This window comes from Alligator sinensis, unplaced genomic scaffold (assembly GCF_000455745.1).
Source record: "Alligator sinensis unplaced genomic scaffold, ASM45574v1 scaffold1000_1, whole genome shotgun sequence".
NCBI classification, from domain to species: Eukaryota; Metazoa; Chordata; order Crocodylia; family Alligatoridae; genus Alligator; species Alligator sinensis.
In genome coordinates, this window is record NW_005842478.1 from 341,986 (window position 1) to 353,914 (window position 11,929).

At 42.2% G+C, this 11,929-nt stretch overlaps 1 protein-coding gene across 7 annotated transcripts in view; it reads right to left on the reverse strand.

The window, feature by feature from the left end:
- RSPRY1 (ring finger and SPRY domain containing 1) overlaps nucleotides 1–11,929 on the reverse strand; it is a 77,417-nt gene that overhangs the window by 24,174 nt on the left and 41,314 nt on the right. For all 7 annotated transcript variants that reach the window (XM_025212705.1, XM_006031023.3, XM_006031024.3 and 4 more), the window contains 2 exons: nucleotides 11,520–11,646; nucleotides 8,078–8,136 (listed from right to left, as the gene is read on the reverse strand). In XM_025212705.1, the coding sequence (XP_025068490.1) occupies nucleotides 8,078–8,136; nucleotides 11,520–11,646 (186 nt within the window). The remainder of the gene's footprint in view (nucleotides 1–8,077; nucleotides 8,137–11,519; nucleotides 11,647–11,929) is intronic.

Sequence of the window (11,929 nt, forward strand, 5' to 3'; positions counted from 1 at the left end):
TTGAGGTCCCCTACCTATACAGACTCTATGGAGCTGGGCTGAAGTAACATACTGCTTCTTCTGGTAAAACACAGTTTTTGTTTTTGTGGGGGGGGTTTAAATGTCTGCAAGCAGCCTGTGTTGCTGGATTCACTGCAATGGAGTTGTTCCTGGGTTACAACAGGAAATGAGAATCAGCTCCCCTTCTCCCATGACTACTAAAGCTCACTGAAGAACACTAAGAAAGAGAGCCTACAAGATGAACACTTTAAGACAAACTCTATAAAACCCTCTCATTTTTCCAATTTATATAATCAGGATGTCTTATCCAAGTCATTCCAAAATTTAAGTTTTCTTTGCTAGGGATTGGGTGAAAGAAAATTCCCAGCTAAAAATAACCATTTATTTATGAAGACACAGAAATAATAAAAATGAATTTAAATGTCAACTTTAATATGCATATTTAAAATGTACTTGTTAGGTTTTTCAGAGTTTTCAATATATCCTTAATGTAATTAGAACAAATAAGGGAGACATAAGCAATGATTTATAGGCAGACTGGTACCAGGCCAAGATAGTTTGGCAAACAGCAGTTTATTTCATAATCAAACAACTAGAGCTCTATTAACAAGTGAAAGTTTCAGGTACGTTAGATCAGCTATTTCCTTTGCATTTAGTAAACTGAAGGAGGCAAATAATAACAGCATTTGACATTTATGTAGGTGCTGTTCATTCAGTGCTCAAATGCTTTAAAAAGGCATCATTACCTTCTTGCATCAACAGAAAAGCTAAGGAACAGAAAAAATCATTGATTTGCTTGGGGTTATATAGAACAATGGCAGAGCTAGGAAGGGCAGGGCAGGCTTACTGACTTCTTTCTAGGTCCCCTAACCAAAGGCCTATTCTATAAGAAAAAATGAAGTGGTCTCTCCTAAAAGGGACAGGAACAGGATGTCTAGATGTTTTATAAATTTTGTGAGCTTTGTTAAATAATCCAACTAAATGCAAATAGTGCTGCAAGATCAAACATTGGTTGGTGCACGACTGATAATTGATATCTGTTTATCTATACCAGCGACTCTCAACCTTTTGTACCTTACGTCCCATCTACATATGGTCAAAAAATCCTGGTCCACTGGTTGCCAAGTGGGAGGGGACGGGGTCCCACAGAGGCCAATCAAAACACGCAAAAGCGAAACCTGAAGTCCTGCCGTGGCACTTCCAGCTTCGCTGCTGTGACCTGAGTCCCCCCTAGAGGACCTTCGTGTCCTACCAGTGGGATGTGTCCCACCGGCTGAGAAACCCTGATCTACACAAAACAGGAACTGGGTGGGCAGTAGTAGATCAAGATTCCCTTGGACAGGTGGGACCACAGATCCCAACCCAGGAAGAGGAAACTCCAAGGATGAAAAGGTATTCAGTCTGTAAGGCCAGACATTGACACCTTCCCCCTGCCACCAAGTATCTATTCTAGCTTAAGGGGGAAAAAGCACTTTAAGCCAGAACAAAACCCAAGATAATTCTGCTCTACTATTCTAGAACAAAAAGATCTTAGGAAATGCAGAGAACTAACCCTTCATCTAAAGCGTATAGCTTGGTAATGTTTTTAAATACGTAACTCAAGATACACTTTCATGGGGGTAAACCACAATGTAATTTGGCTAAAAGTTTTCATGAGAGAAGGATAGATAATAAAAAAAAACACTTTAGAATAGCGTAAAATCATAGTGTAATATCACTTAATGTGGACAGTGCCAAGACACCTCACCTGGAGAAGTAGTGAATTAAATGTTACTTAACAGCTACCTTGTTTCTTGGCACCAGGATCCAAAGAAGAACATACAATTACACGCTGCAGGGCATATTCTTTCAGCAGTTTAAGTGCACCTGCATAACTTGCATTAATGTTAATGGGAATTGGCAAGGTCTGACTAACCATTCTCTAACTAAATGCAGATACAATTAGGTCAAATTTTCTATTAACATGTAAACTGAGTTTGAAATTAACAATTTTGCTGGTGATAAAATGGAAGGGAAAGAGCTATGAACATGTTAGAACACAGTAGGGAAGAGAGCTTGATTATTTTAGCTGGTATCTATTTTCTGATTTTAAGGAAAACTCTTATATGCTTATATTTATTTTAAATATAGGAAAGATGAAGATTAGACATTACTAAAACAGAATGCTGAAGTCACTTCAGCAAAGCAGCATCATACCAAAAGCTCTAGCATTACTTCAGAACTACTAGATTTCCCCGGCAAAGATTTGTACATGGCCCTTGATATTTTTAACATGGCTTCAAATTTCTATTGAGGTCAATATGTAGCAATGTTTCTTTCCCTCCCACAACTCTGTGCCTCCCCACGTGACATTATGCTAAGAGATCTGGATTTAAGAGGATTGTTAATTTTGTTTTGCTCATATGCAAAGGAGGAAAAATTGTTTTCTATACCAGCAAACTAATGCTAAGTCAATGATATAACAGCTTGGACATCAAGGTGAGATCACCACTGTACAATATGAGATCCAATAGGGGTTGATAGAATTTTGCTGGTTTCTATAGAATGTTTCATGTATTTGCTCAATTCTAAGACAATTCTAAGACAGGGTAACATGGGAGGGAAGCCCCCCATCTTAAAATAGAGTATGGCGAGGGGGCTGCCATGGCTCAGGTTCTGAACCGTACCGAGTCGGGACTATGGCTGCTGATGCTGGCTCTACATATCTGCACCCCACCATCTCCCCACAGTGTATCCTTCCCACATCATCTGCTTCCCCACTGCCTTCACCCCTGAAGCAGTGGGAAGGATAAATTAAAGATGATCCTCCAATAATTACATTCTATACATGGAAAACTTAACAAATTTATAAAAATATCCATGTATTGAATCTAATTATTGGGGGGAGTCATCTTTAATTCAGGGTAGTCTTAGATTCAAGTAAATACTGTAGGTACCTTCAAAAGAGGAATCATTCTGAACTTCAGGGCCTGCACAGATTTACCACAACTGTTTCTTCCAGAAGTTACACATTCAGAACCAGAGGAGTATGCTGAAAACCTCCCATTGAAATGCAAGGTTACCCCAAAAAATATAAAACAAAATGAAGAAGGTAGCAGTGGCCTTGCTGTGTTCTCGTAACAAAAATAAATTATTTTATGCCTTTATTTTACGCAAAGTCAGGCAGAAGGCAGGTAGCACAGCACCTCAGAGGAACCACCATATTCTATCTTCTACCCAACTTGAAACTAACAAAGTTAACCACCTCTCTCAAAATAAAGTGGCAATTTTGGAGTTATGTTCTTGACTACATTCATTTTCTCTTGGATAACGTTTCTTGTCAAATGTTTTCTGGACTACTGGGCTGCTAATGTACTGAATTCTACAGACACCACAGAACCGATGCTTTGTGATCTTGATGAGTTCTGAAATATACTCTGCATTGACCTTCTACAGCAGGGGTTTTCAACCTTTTTGGGTCAGTGTAACCCCAGTGGCTGGTAAAGAGGGAAGGGGTCCCTTGGCAGCCAGTTGACAAGCTGGGGGGAGTGGGGGCAGCAGCCAGCCAGCCCTGGGCGGTGGAAGTGTTGGCGGCGGCACCCACTGCCGAGTACCCCCCTGAGGCCATCCTAAGTACCCCAAGGGGTATGTGTACCCCCAGTTGAAAACCCGTTTTACAGCATTTCTTACAGCTAGCATCAAAATAGCTACTATCATGTGTGCTGTGACTAAATGCTTTCTTACAATAGTTAAAGCTGACCCTCTTGGGCATGAACCAAAGTCTTTAGGAGGAAAGATTAACATAAATAGGAAAGTAGGGCTGAAAAGGACCTCTGGAGATCATCCAATACTATCCCTGAACTGAGGGGGGAGGGGGAGAGAGGGTATGAAACCTCTCTACAACACCTCCAGTGGATATTTATTTAACTCAGGGGTGTTCAATTCATCCAGCCCCATGGGCTGGATCCAGAGCTGTGGGGCCATGTCATTTGGCTCACAGCGCTGTTGACAGAGATGAAAATTTGGTAGCATGGCAAGTGGGGGCAGCATTAATTGCTATGCCTCTCAGAGCTGCAGCAGTGATGTTTGTCCCACCATGAAATTTCTGACCTGCCAGTGGTTTCAAGGGCCAGATGATACCGCTCTGTGGGCAGGATCCAGCCCACAGACAGCATCTTTCACACTGCTGAGCTAACCTGTTCTTAAATTCTCTCTACCTCCCCAGTGAAAGAGATTCTCCAAGCTGCCTTGTTAAATATTGGAACATACTAGTCTAGATAGTAGTCTAGAGCTAGAAATGTTATTCAACAGCCAACCTTTGCTGTACCTTAAAATGACTTATTGTCCTATCCTCAATGGACACAAAACAATTGATCACCAGTTTATAACTAACTTTCAAATATTGGAATCCTGAGATCGTGTCCTATCTTCCCAGTCTGCTCCCATACACCTACAGTCTTCTCTTTTCTTGGAAAAGAAAAGGAAACGAAACAAAACAAAGCAAAGCAAAACAATTCTTTGAGCCTTCCCTCACAGCTCAGGTTTTAAAAAAAAAAAAAACCCTCTTATTTTTGCTTTTATCCAGAAAAAGTTTGGCTTTTTTTAAAAAAAGCATAGTATTCCAAAATTGCACACAGTATTTCCAGATGAGGCTTTGGCAGCTTTGAGTATGGAAGTATGATTGTCTCCCATGTCTGACATATGCCATTCCTGTTACCTCAGAATAAGAGTTTCCTTTTTTGCAACAGCATTACCTTGCAACTCAGCCTATGATTCACTTTCTGCAGTAGTACAGCTTAACCCAAGGACTGGCAACTTTTTAAAGCCATGGGTTGAAACAATCTGGCTTCAGTCTGGCATAAGCCAAATGGCTTCGGCAGCATGTCAACACTTTAGGGGGTTTGCCTGCACGTATGCCAAGATCAGGCAGCTGTGCCAGTGCCACTTCTCTCAGGCACCACTTCCCAACTGGGGCATGAGTGCAGCTTGCAGGCACAGGAGAGCTGCACTAGGGCTGGTCGACTGGGAACTGCACCCACACTGCTGCTGCTTCTCCCCAGGTCCCTGCTCCATGTCCATAACAAGATACAGCTTCCAGCCAGTAAAGAGCTATGCCAAAGCTGGGAAGCAGAAAGCTACTTCTGCACTGCTGCCACTTCCCTCACCTCCTCGTCCAGCTGCAGCACGGATCCAGCTGGAAACTGCCCAGTCTCAGCTTAGTTCCCCACAGCTGGAAGCTGTGCCCATGCTGCAGCTGGGGAGCAAAAGTGGGGAAAAGCAATGGTGATATGGATGCAGCTGCCAGCTGTCCCACCCCAGCACACTTATCACTGCCCAGCCCAAAAGAGCTAACCACTGACAATTAGTTAAAAAACTACTCAGAGCAGTGAACACCCATAATTCTGACAAACTCATCTAGACCACCTTTCCCTAGTTTGCTTATGAGAATGTGACATGGGATAGCGTCAAAAAAGTCTTACTGAAAAATCAAGATATAATTGCATCTAATATTTCCCTCTTATCTACTAAGCCCATTATTCCAAAGAAGTAAATTAGATTTGTTAAGAACAAATCCTGTCAAGTCAATCCATGTGACTGGTTGGGTTTTTCTAGTCACTGTATCAGGCTGAGAACCATTGTCCTAGAGGATTTCTCCTGCTGGGACCCATTTGCAAAGATCCATGGCCTGTCCCTCACTCCTGACCCACAGCTCCCTGCCCCACTCCGCCCCCCAGCCAGAGGGGCCCCCAGCTGCCCCTATCCTGCTTGGGCTGGAGTATGATGGCTGTTGCAGCTCCGACCCATGCAGGCTGCAGTGGGGCAAGTCCAGCCCCAGCAAGAGCTAAAGTGAAGAGGAAAGGCCTGTGGCACCCCTCCATTGCCCTGGGCTGGGGTTGCTGCGCCATGCCAGGCAACCTGGTCATGGTTTCCCAAGCAGCGTCTCCCAGCCACCCCGCCCCTGTGAGCATGGCCACCAGTCCTGGTGCCACCAGCCCAGCCAAAACTGAACACAGTACTCCAGATGTGGCCTCACCAGTGCTGAATACAGGGGAATAATCACTTTCCTTGACCTATTAGGAACTTGTTTCTGAACTTCAGAGCAACCATCTACAGTCACAATATACAATGCTATACCTCCTACCTTTGTTCCATACCCTCTTCATTCTGAATGAAGGATTTCAATAGGAACATTCCAGTCCTGCCATTAGTTCCTCCCACTCTGAAACCAGAACTATGCTGTTATGGATACTAGAGTAACATGTCAAATTCACATGCATTTTCCATTTAATATTTCTAAATTAATGCATTTTTACATTCATATGCTTTCCTTAACAACATCTCTTCCACCCATATCACAGAACCTTGACAAGAAGGCTGGTATGGAAAGTATGTCCTGAAAATGAAACCCAGATCTATTACAGCACTCAAAGCCCTTGTTGAACGTCCTTTTTTAAAACCAGAGCAAAGGACTGGACACAGAAAGTAGAGGGTCAAATGGGGAAACTTCAGGCCTTAAATGTATGAGAGATGTAAAACTAACACCATACTACTGATTCAATCCATAGGCCCAAAGTTCCTTTATAGTCGTGTTTTGCACCACAGCTTTCATTTATAAATGGCAATATACTAGATGTGTATGTACACACAGGCACACACTAGACTATGTGCCATTGGCTGTAAGTGAAACATTAGCACGAGTCAAACAAGCTGGGTATTATTCAGTCTTTTATACAAAGACTTGCTCTGTGACCTTGGTGAAATTTGATTAAATACTCCAATTTTAAAAAGTGGGAAAATTGAAACACAGATTACCATTGTACAGAGCTGCTGAGATCCTTGGCTAGTGTGAAAATGTATACAGTCTGCAACATATTATAAAGGAATAAAATGGCTGTCAAGCTTACTGTCTTCCTATGAAGATGTTGCTGACTAATTTTTTACTTCTAATTCCATTTTACACATCATTCCCTTTATACCATGCAGGTACATTCAGATCCCAAAGTCTTAATATGTTGTATACAACTCATGCTTGGATATTCACCCCATAATTTTCAAATCTTTTCTAATACTATTTGCAGGTCAATTTTGCTTTAAAGGCTTTAAACTACCCAATGCCTTGGAATGCAGTCTCAGGCTTAAAACATTTTCTTTTCATGTACTGTACTGGTAATGTATGCCATCTGGCATGTCAGATTGCCTGAAGTTACCTTTGGTACCTAGATATGATGGACATTATTTCTCAGCCATTCTCAAAATTTGCTGGGGTTTGCTAGCCAGGCTCTTGACATTATTTTATATTGCTTTTTTGTTAAAATACATGCATAGTACTTAAAACACTGACTGACAAAACAGATGAGAGTCCCAAATGGCTAGGATTGCTTCTAACTGAAGATGGGCAGAATTCACCCCTGTAACTCCAGGGACCTCACCCCACCCTCAGGACAATACTTTTAGTGAAATACTTGTAGAAGGCAGAGAACAGAAATTTTAGAAAGAAAAAGAACAGTCAGCACCACAGAACATTAATACACAGGATCAGGGACATTGTCCTTATTCCAAAGGAATATTCAGTACTGTATGCCTGATCTTTGAAGTCCTAATAAGGTGACTTATTCAAATTTGTTCCCTGTACTTTGAAACAAAAAAAAGAATAGTCTTGTTATCAATGAGTATTATTGTGTAGTCTCCAGCATGCACAGCACATCACTGCCAATGCCAGTGGATGAACAACACTAGCAACCTAGTGTTGTCTGTTATATATCATGCCATTCTCTGTACTAAACAAACACGTTTATTTTCATGGGTATTTTCATTAAAACTTTTTGTCGATTATTCATTAAATGGACACTTTCTATAACTAATATCAGATTGTTTGACATTATCAACAATGATCACAAAGCTAAAAATAATTTGCATTGATTATTGAAGGTTGGACAGATGATCATCGTAACTGGTAGGGGCTATATACAAAAAACAGGGTTTTAAAAAAATATGATAGTAGAGTAAGATAACACTTGCTAAGAATTGAGAACATTTACCTGTTACACATACTGGAAAAAAAAACCAACTTAGAATACTAATTTGCTTCAAAACTTACCAAGCTTTGAAGTAAATATTCCAATATTCCTGGGCTGAGTAAGCCTATGCTTGCAGGACCTGTAAGAACACTACACATGTTACAAGCAGTACAGAAACTTCTGCTACAGTATGCTTAATCCATTTAATTACCATGAATTTACCCACAAAGTTATTTTTATGTATAATTCTGCATCTACCTCCTCATTATATCTATAAATATTCAGTTAATATGTACCCTGAGAGAAGTGTACGTGCCATTTTAACAATCTTCAGCCTGATGCCTGAGTACCACTTAAGACTATGCATTTTTTAAACAATCAGGCAAGTCAAGTTTTGCAAGTCAGGGCTAAAAGAATTAGCTCCCTTAATTGCTGGCATGAAAAAAAAATCCCAAACAATGCCCACAGTATCAAGTACTGCCAACTTGATATTTAATCACTTACATTGCAACTGACATTGCAGCAACTGGCCAATTAAAAAAGACCAAAACACTGTCCGCCTTTCAAAAGTGTAGGAGGAGAAAGGGAGTTGAAAATAAAACCCAGGAACTGACATACTGGAACATACATAAAAAACACAACCATAAGATAGCATCAACCTCATCATTGCCAGAGTTTCTAGAGAAACACCTACTCATACAGAATTATAAGGAAACAACACAGAACCCTAATTTGACCTGTTATAGCTGGAATGTGGGAAGGAGGAAGTGGTGCTTGTACTTCAGATATGCACCTTAACAGCCAGAGATTTTGCAGGAGCTATATGTAATGCCTTCTGTTTTGTTCTTTACTGCTGCCTTGGAAGCAATATTTAAATACTATTTTTATACTTGTGTTGCGAAAGTGATGCATACTTTAGGCATTTATAAAAATATATTAATTTTAAGCATCTTCAGAAACACAGTGCAAAAGTCTAATTGGCAAATAAGACACTAATCAGTAGAAACAATATTTTCACTGTCTTGCAAAGTATTATAATGGGAATAAGGACAATTTTAAGAAAAAAGGGTCACAAGTACAGAACTCAACACTGCTCTTTTAAATATATGGTTCTCAATCTTTTTAAATGCAAGGCACCACCTCAGAAAATGCCAGCTTTTAGCTTTCACTCTTTTTGACTATAGAAAAAAAAAGAAAGAGGCATTTTTCTGTTGCAAAGAACTCATAACAGGTCAGAATATTTTTAATACTATGGATTCCTATTTGAAATCTTGGGGTTTATCTTGTGAATCATGTTTGCATGCCAAAGAGTTCTGGCATTGCATGGCACCCTTGAAAGGATCTCAAGGCATGCTGATTGAGAATCACTTTTTTTGTTATTTTGTTTTGTTTTTTTAATAGGAAAATTTGTGTCCCAAGTCAAATCGGCCAAATCAATTGCAAAACCGTGAGTCATTCAAGAACCGTATGTGGCCCTGCTACCACCTCCACCCCCACCTGGGGCTTCAGATGCTTCCAAATCCTTTGGTGGGCATCTGACATGCAGGCCGAAGGCCAGAGGTTTGGGATTCAGATGCCCCTGAGTTTTGCTTGCCCGTAGCCATATGGCGGCAGGAGCAAGCTAGGGAGGAGTCCCCAGTTGCCATAAAGTCAGCGTATAGCCAAGATCTTCTCACTGGAAGTGAAAGTGGAAGGTTAACTATGCATAGTGTTCTGCATTTTCAGATTTTTTTAAAGTGTGTGTGTGTGTGTGTGTGTGTGTGTGTGTGTGTGTGTGTGTGTGTGTAAAAAAAAAATTTAAACCAATTTATTTTATTTTCTTCCTTTTATCCAGATTTCAGTCCAGTTTTTATGTTTGGAAGAAAAACCCTGAAAAACGCCCAGAAATATATATAGATATCTATATAGATATCTCTGTATCTATAGAGATATCGAGAGAGAGAGAGAGAGAGAGAGAATGAGATCTATATATAGATATATTTGCAGGATATATATATATTTCTGGGCGTTTTTCAGGGTTTATCTTCCAAACATAAAAACTGGACTGAAATCTGGATAAAAGGAAGAAAAGAAAAGAAAAAAAATTGGTTTAAATCAGGGAAAATAATATGCTCCCATAGTGGTGAGGGAGGGAGGGACTGGAATAAGGCTGGGACTAGTAAAGGGGTGGGGGGAGGGGCGCAGTGCAGCCCATCACCACTCCCAGGGCTGCAGCAGAGAGCAAAGCAGAGGGTGCATGGCATAGGGTGGGGTGGGGGGCATGTCTCTTGCTGCTATGCACCCCCCCAGCACAGCTGTGGGCTGGGGAGCTGTGCCAGGCTCCTCCTGGGGGGGCGTACGTGCCCCAGATCTGCATGCGGGACAAAAGCAGCCAGGTGCCCCAGCCAACAACAGCAGCCTACTCTCGTCCTGTGTGCAGATCCAGGGGCATGCGCCCCCCGGGAAGAGCCCAGCACAGCCCCCCCGCCCGTAGCCCACTTGGGGGGCAGCAAGAGCCATGCCCCACCCACCCCACTGATAGCTCCCCCCACTTTGCTCCCTGCTGCAGCCCCGGGAGCAGCCGATGGGCTGCGCCATGTTCCTCCCCACTGCTGCTGGGTTCCCCTGGCGCTTGGGGGAAGGGAGAAGTGGCACGCGGCCGGAGGTGGGGGTTGGAGGAACAACTACAATGTAGCTAAAGAAATTGTCTTCCGAGACCTACAGAAAAAATTACTAGTCTCTGGTGGAAAGAACACACATCATTAATAACATTAAAGAGAATGTATGGAAATACAGGTAGTTAACAATTTGGTTCTTTAGCCAGTAGGCAAGACAATGAAGTTTTCATGGAAATACTCTCTTAGGTTAATTCTAGGACAGTGCTGGCATTGGTCATTACATCAAGCCTATGTATCAGAAAATCCTGTATTGCAGAGACTCAAAACAGCAAATTCAGTACCATAGCCAGTTGTTTCCTGGTTATTGATGGCTGAACCTTTTCAATATTTTATCATTAAGTGGATAGGGTCAGAGCAGGCACGCTAGGTCTTACCTAGCCAAATGCCTGTCAAGAACGGCCAGGGTGCGGGGGCCTGGGATGAACTGCCGCCACCTAATGCTCCATGATGCTGCTGTTCTGCCTCTTGCAGGGAGTGGGGTGGGGAAGCCAACGCCAGTGCTGTTGGCCTCAGCTCCCCGACACCCCGTCCGGTCCTTGGTGCAGCTTGCAGGGAGTGGGGCGGGGGAGCCGAGGCCAGAGCTGCTGGCCTTGGCTCCCCGACCCTCTGTCCGGTCCTCAGCGCAGCTTCGGAATAATGGAGGCGCTCCCTCATGCTTGGAGAACTCTGATTGGCTGTTTCTGTCAGCCAATCAGAGTGTGAATAAAGCATTACGGACAGACAGGCAGGCTTAGGCTTTTATAATATTAGATGATCTCTATTCCATTATCAGCTAGGAACTACCCAGCTATTTAACAGAGAATACTGAGGCAATGAACAACTATGGACCACCCAAACATAAAGCTTTCAGACTGCTCCTACTTACCTGCTAGTTTCTCTGCCAAACAGCCCAGCACTGCAGTTGTGTTACGATGTTTGGCTGGATGACAAGCATCTTGGCATGCAGCAGCTCCACTCAAATTTAGTATTTCAGTTAACTTCTGCAGTGCATCCTAAAACAAGACAGAATACAATTTAACTCTACTGAAATTAAAGGATCTTTTTTCCGCTCAGCTAATTCAGTACAGCCCAATGTGTGTCTTAACTCCAATATCAACACTAAGAATGGCATCATATTACAGGTGAAAAGCAGTGTTTTACCTGTTTCAAAGCCTGGGAGAACAGATCAGCTTACCTAGAAAAACTAAATTTCATAGTTTCATAGTAGCTAGGGTCAGGAGGGACCTGAACAGATCATCTAGCCTGACCCCCTGCCACAGGCAGGGATGAATGCTG